Source organism: Amphiprion ocellaris, chromosome 23, assembly GCF_022539595.1.
Source record: "Amphiprion ocellaris isolate individual 3 ecotype Okinawa chromosome 23, ASM2253959v1, whole genome shotgun sequence".
In the NCBI taxonomy this organism is placed as follows: Eukaryota; Metazoa; Chordata; class Actinopteri; family Pomacentridae; genus Amphiprion; species Amphiprion ocellaris.
In genome coordinates, this window is record NC_072788.1 from 9,405,206 (window position 1) to 9,419,801 (window position 14,596).

General features: G+C 39.5%; 1 protein-coding gene across 8 annotated transcripts in view; it reads left to right on the forward strand.

Annotated features, from left to right (window-relative positions):
- The window catches only part of LOC111573588 (sodium/potassium/calcium exchanger 2-like), a 52,025-nt gene that overhangs the window by 948 nt on the left and 36,481 nt on the right, over window positions 1-14,596 (forward strand). For 4 of the 8 annotated variants that reach the window (XM_055007662.1, XM_055007664.1, XM_055007665.1 and 1 more), the window contains exon 2: window positions 407-1,471. In XM_055007662.1, coding sequence (XP_054863637.1) covers window positions 576-1,471 — 896 coding nt within the window. In that variant the 5' untranslated portion in view covers window positions 407-575. Of the gene's footprint in view, window positions 1-406; window positions 1,473-14,596 lie in introns of all 8 variants that reach the window. The other 4 variants (XM_023277823.3, XM_023277824.3, XM_055007667.1 and 1 more) reach the window with 1 other exon arrangement.

The following is a 14,596-nucleotide window of genomic DNA, read 5'->3' on the forward strand; positions in this document are numbered from 1 at the left end:
ATGTGCATTGCTGTTTATTTAGGATTGAATTAATAGAACTTGCACGTAAATCAATTTAAGGTGATGTAGATTCTTCATGTGTGCTTCAGTAGTATATATTTTGTCTGAATTGTTGGCATTTTTTCAGCTTAAAGTCAGAGAATAGTGGAATAATATTGAGAGATTGCCCCAAATGATGCAGTTAACATACATTTTAGGCAGAATCGTCTTCATGAATTTGGTAAACATGCTGATTTGCTGGTACACCAGTTTGTAGACAAGTCTCTCCTAAACATGGCATGTGATTTTTAAAAATATGAATTATAATGTCAGAACCTTTCAAAGTCTGTAAGCAAATCTGTTTTGAATTTTATTCTGCTTAATAATTGTTCGATAATTAGTTTTCTCTTTCGGCGTTGTCTTGCAGAGGCTAATATGAAGACATCATTTGGCAAACCAGACCCTGGAAAGCACCTACAATCTTCATAACGCATTTGAAACTGAAGACAACACCATGCGTTGCCTCCGATAAAACCTGCTCTCCCGTCTTGCTACACCGACCCGTTGAGAGTGAGGACACGACGAGCGCCGCAGACATGGGTGCAGATCAGCCCTGCATGGATTCTCTAGAGCGAAGGCCCACGTTGGGTCCCGGCTGTAAGCAGCTGGGCCGCCGGTGCCTGCGGAAAAAGCTGAGACCTGTGCGAATCTTAGGGTTAGTCTTCAGCTTGGTGGCCTTAAGTGCTGTCTCTTTCAGTGCCTTGACCTGGAGCTCAGGGGGTCTCAGTGAGCCGGCGCTCCCTGAGGAGCACCAGTCGGCCCCCCACAGGACCCTACTTTTCACCCAACACCAGAGGGACCCCAACGTTTCCGCTGACATGCCCATAGCCATGAAATCTACAGCGGATAGCAACGGGAGCCAAGGGGACTACCCCCGAGACATTTTCAGCCGCGAGGAGAGGCGCCAAGGAGCAGTGGTCCTCCACATGTTCGGCATGATCTACATGTTCATCGCCTTAGCCATTGTGTGCGACGAGTTCTTCGTCCCAGCGCTGACTGTCATCACGGAGAAGCTGACCATCTCGGACGACGTAGCGGGCGCCACCTTCATGGCGGCGGGCGGCTCAGCCCCAGAGCTCTTCACCTCCATCATCGGCGTCTTCATCTCCCACAGCAACGTGGGCATCGGCACCATCGTGGGCTCGGCCGTCTTCAACATCCTCTTCGTCATCGGGATGTGCGCCATCTTCTCCAAGGAGATCCTCAACCTGACGTGGTGGCCGCTGTTCCGCGACGTGTCCTTCTACATCCTGGATCTGATCATGCTCATCATCTTCTTCCTGGATAACTTCATCTCCGTGTGGGAAAGTATCACGCTGCTGTCTGCCTACGCCGGCTACGTGATCTTCATGAAGTTCAACGGCACGGTGGAGGGCTTCGTCAAAGATTGCATGAGCAAGAACCAAGTGGTAGAAGTAGAGGTACAGCCCAAGGTGAGTTGAAAATATAGTTTCATGTCAAAAATGACAAAGTGTAGGAATGAGCTTTGGTGTTTTTTGGCTAGAAATGACCTTGAACATCTCCTCTGGTGTGGGCACACTCATCCCTTTTCAACATTTCATGCTGCTGGTTTGTTATTCTACTAAAATCAGGTTTGCTTTCATGATAGCTTCAGGTGCACCAAAAATAAAACCAGTTAGTCAGTGATGCTCTCAATCACATTTTTGGTTCTCATCAACTCTAGGATGTCCTGCACTCTTAGATCATTCAGTATGTGATAGATACCAAACATACTGTTTGTTGCACACGCAGTGGGTGTTAAGTATGGGCTATTATCAGCTGCTAAACTCACCATTGTGCATTAATATGATTCACTTGACGCTGCTGTGCAGGGCTGGCATACAGTATTCCACTGTGGGATTAATAAAACAGAGTCAAATGTGTAATTCTGGGTTAAGCTCTACAAATCGTGTCCTGGTCTGACAAACAAATCCCTTGGAAAATCTCGGGAGCTATTTTTTTCTTATTCTCCCAGTTGAAGATTTTCCACTGTATTTAGATCGTTGCATAAACAACACACAGCCTGATGAGGTAAATCTCATACAGTAAATGACTCCAGGATTGATATCTTGTTTGTCCAGTGCTTTTCTCCAGGTTTGCTCCAACCGAAAGTTCTTTGCGTACGTTTCACTCCTAAACAGCAAAAATACTCCCCCCAAAAAATAATAGAAATGATTGTGTTACTTCACCTAACATTCACTCTCTCAATGACACTTGAGGGCGAAAGACACTGCAGTGCAATTTGATACCGGTGTAGAGATTATCTGAACGGATTTAGATTTCTTTGTGACATGAGATGGTAATGAAATTTTGAGAAAGTTGTATTGTAAAGCTTTCATTAAATCAGGATTTATTCTAAGCACCTAAAGGATATTTAGACGGCAGGTTGCAGAATGTTGAGAAAAACAGCCAAGGAAGCTTCATTCGCTGTGCGGTGTTTAAACCAAAAGGCTAAAATTAACGTCTTCTAAAAGGAACACAAAACTGGTCTGTTACCTCGTTGCTGTATTGTTTTCATGCAGGGCTTATGTGCAAGAAAAGACTGAGAGCTGAGGTGCACAGGCTGAGTGCCAGAGAAGACTCGGGTGACCTTGAACTGCAGTGGATTCTGGGTACTTTGGCCAAGAGTAGCGTTGTGTGTCTGTTAAAAAAACTACTTTTGATGGAAAGGGCGAAAAAATAGACACGAGTCGATTTAAACCCCGACATCATGTCTCATCTCCCAATCGCTCACAGCAGATTTAGCTTCTCCTCTTGCTTTTGTTTTTTGCATTTTGCACAAAACCACAGCTGCACTTGACAGCAAAACAAATGTCAAATACATGCACTAAATGAGTACAAAGCTATTCTTTTGCGAGATAGAAGTTGTTGGTTTGCCTCTTTCTGGGTCTGCAGGGTTAATAGGACTGCAAAGGAACAAATATTATTAGAATATAATCATCTAAACACAGTTTTTTTTTTTTTAATCAAGCTTTGACACTTTGGGGACATGTGTATTTCAGGAGGGTTATTTTGAGAATTAATTAATATTAGCAGGCTTGTGTGTGTGTGTGTGTGTGTGTGTGTGTGTGTGTGTGTGTGTGTGTGTGTGTGTGTGTGTGTGTGTGTGTGTGTGTGTGTGTGAGTGAGTGAGTGAGTTCATACATGAGCGATGCGGAGAAAGACAAGGATGATGGAAGGAGATGACACATAAAAACGCCTCACAAAATATGGCTGAAGGTCTGTTTTGTGCTTCTCTTTCCGTCTAAAAGTGACTTTGGCTGCTGTGAACTGAGAGTAGCTTTTCTCCGAGTCAATCATTTGCGTTCCAAGGCGTCCTTAATCCTACATCAGCAGAGCTCAGGTGTGAAGTCCTGCATTGCGAGGACAATAGGTTGTCTGCATTTGCTGCATCCTTGAGCTAAACGCTTGATTAAAATGGGCTTCCCTGAGATTATTTCATGCATTATGATATTGGGATGCCCCCATTGTGTGTTGCAGTGCTGCTGTAAACAGAATCGCAGGCGGAAGAGAGGCAGTGGAGTCTGTAGGTCGGATATTAACGATGTATATGTGCTATAAATATTGAGAAAAACGATGTTCTGGTGCAGCACTGATGTTCTGCATTTAGAAGCCATCAGGCAACGTTGGACTCTCTGTGTCTACTGCCTTTCATCTCATTACATAACTACTTTTATTGCTTTTTCTTTTCTGATATGAAAAGTTTATTTTGCTCCTGGCAACACAGAAGCAGATAACATTGTTTTTCTTATTTTCGAGAAAATAAAGCTCCCAGGCAGAGAGTTAAATGGTGAAAAGCAGCGGTTGCTTTTCAATCACCGGACAGATCAGAGGTTGTATAGATTTTTGTATGTTTCATTTTTTATCTGTGGGCTGACATATAATATTATCAACACTAACAGAACTGTCAGATCTCAGCTCCCTGCAGTGGCTTCTAGGTCTATTTAAGCTATTGTTTTATCAACAGCCTCATCAAAAGTAATCTGCAATAATCTCTCAATCCAGTTAAAACAATTATAAACGCTCTACAGTCACATTGATTGGGAATTACAGCAAAGTAGGATGGAGGCAGGAGCTTTTGTTTTTAGCAAGTTGAGGTGGTGACAGCATATGGGATGTTTCACACTCTCTCTATTTGGTTAATGTTGATTGCAGGAATGCATTTCTAGATTAGTAATCAGTGAATAAAGCAGTTGGGGGTGGATGATGAAGTCTGTTTGCATAGTTAGGAGAAAAACATGACAAATATTGTTTTCTGGTTAATGTGACTGCCAGAAAATTATACTTTAACCTTCATTAACTAACATTTAGCTTGTTGTGCTTCATGGATGCAAAGACCATCTAAGTTTACATTGGTTTTAACTTGCTCTTCACCAACATCTGAGAGCGTTTTAGCAGCTAAATGCTAAAATCACTGCTATACGAGCACTGAGAGCGAAGCAAAACAGCAAATTTGCAAGCAATACAACCAAAACAATGAATTGAAAGACTAATTGGTGTTGCTCTGTGGGTTTTTCACACATAAGACTGATTCCTTTCATGTAAAAGTACTGCTTGTCTGACTTTATTGACAACATATCTCAAAAATCTAAAATAAAAAAAACATTAGGTTTTATGACTGGGACTAAATGTTACACTGCATTCACCTGGTTCTATCTAATAATTATATAAAGCTCAGTCACTCACATTGTAAAATCATATAATCATGCTTCAGGGTCATCCACCTTTGACCCAAGCAGATGTTGGGAGGAAGTTTTTCCTCTTCATTCAGGCCTGATTGGTTCCTAATACCTTTGTTTACCTAATAAGTGCTTAGCTGCTGGTTAATCTCACAACAAGGACACTCGTCCACTCAGTTAAGGTTGCCACCTCTGCCGTCCTCGCTTCTGACCCTGCGGACTGGCTGCCGTTTCCTTTTTATGTTCCATATTTCTGTTTAAAATCAAACTGTATCATTAGACATTAACTTCAAGTTTAGAGGAAATATTATGTGAGAATATTGTCATTTCATCTCAGATCATCAGAGACTAAATCTCTGATTTGCTTGGAACCTTTTTTTTTAAAATCATGAATTATGAATAGTAAACATGGTATCTGCCAAATTTTAGATTGATAATTTAAATACTTTCTTAGATATTTCTTATTGAACCACTTTCAACTTGCTTTTTGCACTTTGAAGTTCAAGGCTATTTCAACAACAATAACTCAAGAACTATTAAAGATAAAAATTTGAAATGTTCACTATTTCCCTTCATGTCATTGATTCAGAATCTGCATTTCTTGACAAGTATATGGAATAATTCCAAGTGCCATCTTTGAGCTCACCTTAACAAAAACACTGATACACCAGAAGTCAACGAGTGAGATTTTCTGGATCACATGTAGCTGCATGTGACAATAATACAAAGCAAAACACATAGAATACTTTAAAATATGAAATATTTGATTGCAAAAATGGAAAAAAAATCTACAAAAAACTGAGGTGTTTATCTTTAGTAGTTCCTGAAATGTTGTTGAAACAATGTCAAATTTAAATGTGCGAAAAATATGCTGAGAAAACTGTTGTCTCTGAAAGTACTGGCAATATCAAGCAAAAAATTTCACAAATATCTTTAAAAATATCCAAATTTCATGCTGTAAAATGTCTTATTTCTGAATATATTGATTTTATAATGACCCCGGAAGATGAAGCTACACAAGACCTGTCTAGAAAAACATTGCAGTGTATTGTAATCCAATGCACAATGCTGCAGATATTGTGTATTTGAGATTTTTTGAGCCTTTTGTTGCATTTTCTTGCAGCATATATAGTTTGCTGATGTTACTTTGACACATCTGCACAAATCGGCTCCATCCGAGGTGTCGCACATCTCTGCTCCGGGTTTGTAGGTCAAAGTTAGTGCCATTTTACTGTATCGCTGCTCCTAATTGTTGCACATTGTGTTGCAGTTAAGCTTCTTAGCCCGGCGGTGCGGAGTCAACCCTCGGACAAAGGTTTGGACAATGGGTCGGTCAGTATGTGCAGCGCGGGCCAAAGGAGTTCACCCAATCCGTGACGCTCTATCAAACCATTCAGTAAAACCTTAATGTACAGACTGTAGGGACACAATAAAGGCTCGTTCTTTAGCTCCACGGCAGCGCAAGATGGAGGAGTGTTTATCTCTGCGTCTGCCATTTTTCACTGGAAAAGCAACAGATGTGTGTGTACTAGACTTGGCTTTGCATGCTGATGGTGTCCCACTGAAGCAAATCATTTGTCCAGCCTGTTTCTTTTTCTTTCTGTGTGCAAAAGGAAAAAAAAAACAGCCCAGCCAATCAATGCTGGCACCTTAACCACACTCCGATATTATTTTCCAGTCCAGTCCTTCTTCCCCTTGTAATTGATTTAAAAATCCCTTATAAAGAGGTCAGCTTAAGCCTCATCATGGTATAAAGTCAGCTTCATTAGGAACGTCGGCCTGCTGTGGCTGTGCGTGACATTAGACGGGGCGTTCATCATCGTCGTCCACAAACCTCCCCGCCCCCTCCTCGGGACCACCTCTCCAGGCTAGCCCAGGCTTATCTTGTTATCTTGTGGCCTCTTTCATTGTTTGACTGATGGACTGACTGGCTGCTTTTGAAAATACTGGCTCAGGCAGATCAGATTAGCCAGCACTTTGTGTGTGCACGATGGTTTTATGAAAGACAGCGGAGCGACGAGCCCCCTTCCACTCGTTGTGGTCGTAGTGACACACTGGAAGTCTGTGTTTTGACAGTAACAAGAATGAAGCCGATATAAAGAACAGTTGTGTGATTTATCATTAAGGGTAAGCAGAACCTCACATATTAATACTTAATGAGTGTGATGATGGTGTAATAATGATAATAATAATTACAATAATGATAATAATAGTAGCAATAATGATAGTAAGTAAGTAAATGTGGTGAAAGCTTTTCAAAATAAACTAGTACAACAACACTGCATAAAATAATAAAATGCTTCATCCAAGATAGGGAAAGAACAAGTGGACTAAAAGAAAACAATACGCGTAATAATAAGTAAAATATATACATAAATAAATAAAGAGTAAAAGAGAATAAAATGGACATAAAATAAAGCTAGAAAGTTAAACAGATGATAAAAATAGACAATAATAACAATAATAATAATAATAATAACCTTACTACATACCACCTTTTAGAAACAGAGCTTACAAAGCACTCTACAGAAAGAGAAAAGAAGAATAATCAGGGAGAACAGTGATCAACAGAGGTCTGGTCCAGCCAAACATGGTAAAGGATTTTCAAAATAAATTAATATGACACCAGATAAAATAATAAAATGCCACATCCAAGTAAGAGAAAGAACAAGAGAAGATAGCAGAAAATATAACAGTAGTAGTAGTAGTAATGAATCAGTAAAATATATACATAGACAAGTCAATAAATCTAAAATAAAAGATAAGAAAATTAACATTAAATTAAGTAAAAAAAAATCAAGTAGAAATAGACCTTAAATAATAATAAATAAAAAATAGAAATAAAAATAAATGAACTGCAAAAGCTCAACCAGATGTCAATAAGACATTAAAAAATGAAGCAGACGGGATGTAAAAGTCTCAGATCCTTGTTGAAATGAATCGAGTCCACAGATATGTGAGATTCTGCATCCAACCGTGCGATTAGACGTCAGTGTTGGATACAGCAGTGTGTATCGAGGCAGATGTTGGTTCTGCTGAGATGGAAGGTGCGACCTCTGATGCATTACCAAGCTATAAATAGCATCACGGAGGCGAGATCTTCCATCAGGATGTGCTTCAAAGATCAGTTACAAAGCGAGTTTCTGTGCAGGGAGCAGACTGTTTGTGTTTCCTCCCCGTGGATTTGGACATTCGGTCACCAGTGCTGCACATATTGCATACATTCTGTATATTCACATATATAAATGACAGTTGTTGCATGCTGCCGGTTGTACTATGCTTCCGTTTCATCCGGTCCAGTCCAGGTGAACTCCCACCTCAGGCACTACAGTGGTGAAAAAAAGTTTTCGGACACACCATGCATTTGTGAAATTTTGAATTTCTTTTAGTACAGTCACAGCCAAAATATTAAATAAACCCTAAAAAGCCTTTTAAAACTTAGAATTGATTGCTTCCATAAAAATACATACAAAATTTTGAGTATTGGGTCATTTTTGTACCAGTGATCCACTAATGAAGGTCATACTTTCATTAAAAAACACAATTTTTGTTGCCGTTTTTCGTGTCTATATAAATCCAGCACATCTGAAAATTCTTCAGAGACTAAAATGGCTAAAACAAGGAACCCAACGCAGGAAACATGCCTGAAGATACAGATTCTCAGCCAGGAAGGGTACAGTTGGTGCCAGATAACCAGGAAGTGCAGATGCAGTCCGTCAGCAGTTGGATACACTCTGCAGAAATACAGACAAACCAACAGCTTGGAAGACAAACCAAGATCTGAGCATCCAAGGGTTTCTTCAGCAAGAAATGACCGCATCCTGATCCGCATGTGCAGGAAAAACAACTGAATGACATCACAGGAGATTCAGCAGCAGTGGTCAAACCAAACTGGTGTCCAGTGTTCCACCTGCACTGTACGTGGTCGACTTTTAGATCATGGCTTAAGGTGATACAAGGCTGTCAAGAAGCGCCTGATCAATGAGAGACAGAGGTTAGCCAGCGTTGTTGGGGCTCAGCACACAAGAACTGGACAACCAGGAACTGGAAGAAGATTCTGTGGTCAGATTAGTCCAGGTTCCAGCTTTATCTTCCTCCTGCTAATGAGAGGATACGCAGAAGGCCAGGCGAGGCATTATCTCCAGCATATACAGTACCTACTGTCAAGCATGGAGGGGGCAGTATCATGGTTTGGGGATGCATGAGTGCAGCTGGTGTTGGTTATCTCACTGTCTGTGATGGCACATTGAACTCTGCCAAGTATTATACCATTCTTGAAACCTACATGCTCCCTTCTGCATGTGCACTGTTCCATGGAGGTCCAAACTGGATGTTTCAACAAAAAAACATAATGCTCCTTGAATACATCTAGGGCCAGTAGAACGTGGTTGTAGGAGCACAGTGTCCAGGTCTTAGAGTGGCCAGCTCAAACTCTGGACGTGAGCCCCATTGAAAACCTGTGGTGGATTATCAAAGGTCTATTTCAAAGCATAAACCAAAGAATTAAAAGCAGTAATTCAAGAAGAATGGGACAAGATTACCCCTCAATAGTGTGAAAGTCTCGTGGGGAACATGCAAGACAGAATTAGAACTCTACTGAGTGCTAATGGCAGGACTACTAAATATTAGTTTGATGATGTGATGGGTTTTGTCAAATTTTTTGTTCAATTTTGAACACATTATCTGTCATTTGTTGACTTTGATACTGACAATGTTGAGAACTGACATATTGAAACTGTTAAGAATTTAGTTTTGTTAGTTTTTCTTGTAAACAATAACCAAAAAACCATAATTTGGATTTGTTTGTGTCTGTCTAGTGCAGCTACACCTTTTTCTACAAATATTTCATGATACTATTTGAGACTGTGTAAAATTTCAAACTTTTTTTTCCCACCGCTGTATAATACCCCTCCACATGGCATCAAATCCACCCTGGTTGCTTAGCTTAGTCGCGTGTGACGTATTCGTGGGATTATCTTCCTTTATGACGGATGACGGGCTAATTTTTTCTGAAAAATCCAGATGGGCACCGCTGAAGTTATGCAGAATTATAAAAACTACATCTGTTTCATATTGCATCTTTGGGGCTTGAATGGATAATAAAAGCAGTTGTTGGGCTAATTTCTAGGAAATCCGGTTGAAATGATCATTTTTAATTACTATAAAAGCACGTTTTGTACAAAACCCAAATGACGTTAACCTCGCTTTTTGATTGCGAGCATGTAGAGATGGATGGAAAAAATGGAATGTCTCTTTTGCGGTATCCTCTTTGCGGTGCACGCCCTTGTCCTTGTGAAAGCAGTGAGCGTATTCATGCTTTGGAAAGGAAATTTGTAGAAGTGACCTTGGTTTAAAATGAATGAAAAATAGGTGGAAGTCATTGTTCTGCGGAGCCGAGCTTGTAGAGAGGCAGGGTGAGGAAGCAGGCATGTCAGAAAGCAGAGGAAAATTAATCACCTTTTTTTTTCCTAAATAAAGTTTACATGTAAAGAAGCTGAGCTGAGCTGTCAGACACCTCAGTATATCTCTCTGTCTCCATATTGCAGAGAGATGGATAGATAGAGGCAGAGAGCGAAACAGAATTGTTTTAGTGCTCAGCCGGTGACAACAGAGGCAGAGTCCAATAATTTAAAAATAGAAAGCTGCGACTTTGATCTCACCATGACGATGAGGAGTCCAAGTTTTATCATCCGTTCCAGCTGTGGCTCCTTGTCTGAGGACGGGGGGAGGAAAGGCTGAACGCTACTGTCGAGCCAGTAATTAGTTTTCCTGTTTTGGAGGTTTTACCTTGTTGTCGGGGCTGTTAGACAAGTCAATAGAGAGGAGGGAAAAAAAAGGTGCAGAGTGAAATAATGGACTGATCAAAACATACAGTGTCAAGCTTCTTCTGCCACCGTTTTGTCTGTAATTATTCTGTAAGCTCTCGCTGCAATGTCGGACTTCCTCACCGTCGACATGCTTTTGCTCAAATTTTGTACAACAGCATTTATCGATAAGAAGTGTGTAAGTTCTCATTAGCAATACAGTGGCGATAGCTGCTTTCTATGTCGTACTGAATTGTAATAGCAGCTCCAACGTTGTTCTTGCTGCCTCCTCGGTGTTTTTAGTGGTCTGAAGGTCAATTATAAAAATTAGCAAATAAATCAATGAAAATAACACTTTGAAGCTTACTTTTATGACCTAAATAATCATGCTTGGGCTCAACAACAGCAAAAATCTGAATCACTCTTTGAGTTAATAAAATTGTGTTCAACCAATTAGCTACATTGAGTTGGGGGAAATGGCTTCTCCTCTACAGTCGAATTTATTCAAAATCGTAAGTCACAATGAAGAAATATTTAGTTATCAGGCAAATTTCATCCCATGAGCTCAACCTGAAATTATTATCATCAATATACAGTCTAAATAATCATGTTTGGGCTCAAGAACAACAAAAAAAAACACTTTGAATCAGACTTTTAGACAACTTTTAAGAAAATTACGTTCAACTAACTAGCTATATTGAGTTGAGAGAATTAGCTTTTCCTCTACAGCCAGATGTACTTTTTACTTCCCAGTTTTAACTCTTTGATTAAATCTTAAGTCATGAAGAAAAATTAAGTTCATCAAGTTAATTCGGCCTGAATCTTCTTCTTCTATTCTTTAGTAAACTCACGCAGAAAGTCGACTTTAGCTTGCACACAATATTAAGTTGATGCAATTCCCAGACTATCAAAATAATGTTTAAATAGTATTTAATTAAGTAGTAGAATTACTTTTTAGAGTGTACATGCAAAGCTGTTTACAAAGCAAAAAGGAATGCTTACGTGCCCCCTGGTACCGCTAAGTTAATTTCAGCACAGAAATTTCCCTCAGGATCAACTTATCTCGTCTGTGCATCAGTTTAAACAACTAAACTGCATTTTTTTTCTTTCTTCTACTGTTCAGGGAGTTTCATTGGGATGCCTTTGTTCCTGTATACTACATACAATTAGTTGATTAATGCTTCAACTGAGTGAAATTAATTAAATAGTTGGGCTATTTTGAGAAAGAGGAGCAGGTTTTGAGAGTGAGTGTAGGTCAGTAACCAAGGCCAGTCGGTTTCAAGCGCAAGTTTGCAGCTCTTTTCGTCCCACGTTTGAAATCTCAGCGAGTGAATGCAAAGTTAAGCTTGCAGCAGTAGTCTTTGCCTATAGTTCAGCACCATGGACAGCACCATTCCCTCCTAAACTTAATCAACTTAAATATTCAAACCTTTCTCCTCAAATGTAGCGATATTTTTTTTTTACCATCATTCCCCTGCATCATACTTAACCTGCAAATGAAAAAAACAAAGAGCATTAAGCCAAATACACGCTGCTGCTTCACTCTTCGCTGATGTAAGTCGCAATAGCCCAGACGTTACTTAAAATAAAAGCGTAGGATGAGTTTCCTGATCTGTCTGATAGGCCGCACAGACGGTTTCTGAGAGAGGTTTACTTAATCTGGCACTGGGGAGCTGCCAGATCGTTGAAAGCCGCCTTAGTTTATGGCCCACACAGAGGAGTGTATCTCCACAGGCCCGGTTCATGAAGCTGTTTGTCTTTACCGCTTAACGACTCGGTATTCTGATATGACCTCAGCAGACAGAATAACTGTGGCTCTGGCTTTAACTGCTGTCTTCATCAGAAGCCATTTCCATTCGGTTTGTGCATTGTTTGGACCTTCACGTATGATATGAGCCGATGTGCTTTTAGGATCTTGTGTAAGTCTTTAGCTCAAGGTCATAAAGGTGAAGGCTAACATGCATCCAGATTTAGGGATGCATGTCTATAAAGCAGCTCCTGAAAATGCAAAATGAGAGAGTTGCCTTTTTTGTCTTTCTTTTTTTTTTCTGAGGGAGAGCCTGAAGGTGAAACGTTGAGGCTTGCAAGAAACTGAAAGCCTTATCGATCAAGGGCTATTTTTGAAAGCGGGGTTGAATTAGATAATGTAACTGCACTGTAAAAGCATCATGTGAAGGGCACTAAGATCCCTATCTCATGGGTGTATGAAATGACACGAGATGGAAACCGTGCACATGTTTGGAGGTGGCCAAGGACTGTCAGGCCTTACATACTTAACTCCTTCCTCCGGGGGATTTTTGACCATCAACATCAGCCTTGCTAAGCTCTAGCAGCTGAACATTACATCAGCTCCGAGAGTTGCGGCTCATGTAATACCCGTAATTTGTGAAATCCAGGGCGATGCTGTCTGCAAAGTGCCGTCGTATAGAATCTCGCAGCTGCAGACGGACCTGACATGGCACAGATAACCACGGAGAATTTTAAACCGAATTTAAGAGAGTCGACTCTTAGAAGGGAAGTGATTGCAATCAGACAGTCTCTAATGAGCTAATTAGAAAATGCTCTGGGGTTCAGTGAATCTGCTGAAAGCCTCTCCTCTGCTGCTCTCGTCGAAGAGGATTGACACTTATGTCCATCCCTGGAAGACAAATGAAGCCCAATCCCATCCCCACTCAGACCCACCAAGGTGATGCTGAGAGGGCTTCATCAGCATTTTACACTGGGGCCGTTAAATGTCAGCTGCACTGACCAGCAATAAGCTTCTTCCACCTCCGCCTCCTCTACAAAATATGTCTTTTTTTTTGTGTGTGCCTCAGAACAAAAACTGTAAAAATTTGGCAGCAAAGGTGCCAGAAAAAAGTTAAATGCTGTAATGACCAAAAACTGTGAAAACCATGAAAAGAAGAGCAAATATCTGTAAAATAATGATATTTTTTAGCAGATTTAAAAATAGTAAAACTGTGTAATTTTATAGTCACACATTGTAAAGGATTAAATTTTTTTTGATGCGCTCAATGTTGAGTTGTGCATCTTTCTTGTTTGTTTTTTTTAAAGTCAATATGTATGAGTTTTAAAAAATGTTTGAACCATTTTCAATTCTTAGTACAGATAGTTTTACTTCTAAACAACGTATTGGAGTTAAAAAAAACAAACAAACAAACTCTAGTGCAATTTTTTGACCAAACATACAAGAAAAAAAATAGAGATTTTTGATGTGGACATTATTTACAGATTTTACATTTTTTTTTTTTTTTTTTTAACAGTTAACATGTAAATTGCTACTTTTTTTTCTATGATTTTTGCAAATTACCAATTTTTTTGAATGCAGATTTTTTTCTTTGAACATTACTGGCAATTTTGATATTTTTTTCATCCTATGATTTTGCTAGATTTTATCTGTAAACTAACAAAACAAGCAAAATCTGTAAAATTACAATTTATAAAATGAATTTACCATTTTTTAAATTCTTACTGCAAGTAATGTTTCTTTCAAATAACATCAATATCTCTAAAATAATGGCATCTTTTGCTGATTTAAATACAGTTAAAGGTAATTTAAGGTCAAACATTGTAAAAACAATAAAAAATTAATACCACTAGGGAAAATTACAGATTTTTGCCAATTTTGGACTGTGTGTGAGGGTTAACATGTAAATTAATGCCTTTTTGTGATTTTACTAACTATATGTAGTCTAACAAAACAGGCGAAATATGTAAAATAACAGTAAATGTTTATTTTTTACAGAGATGACTGTGCAACAAAACAAGGTGCGATAAAATGATAGTTGCTTTTTCAGTGCTCCAGTGATTCACACCATGTTCCTTCCTTACCATGAATGCAGACACTGTAGTTTAGATTAAGTCGATCTCACAAACACTGTCCTGCTGCTGTGAATTTCACTCGAGCAGCAAATGCGCATTAATCCGCAGCTAAAAATAGTCCCCGACAAATCCAGTCTTTTTGCTAAAAACGACCCTGCCCAGCTGTTTTAGGAAACTAGACAGTCTTAACAAAAAAACTATATCTGAGATTAATTTTTAAAGATTAGTTTGGGCTCGGGGCTGAATGCCACA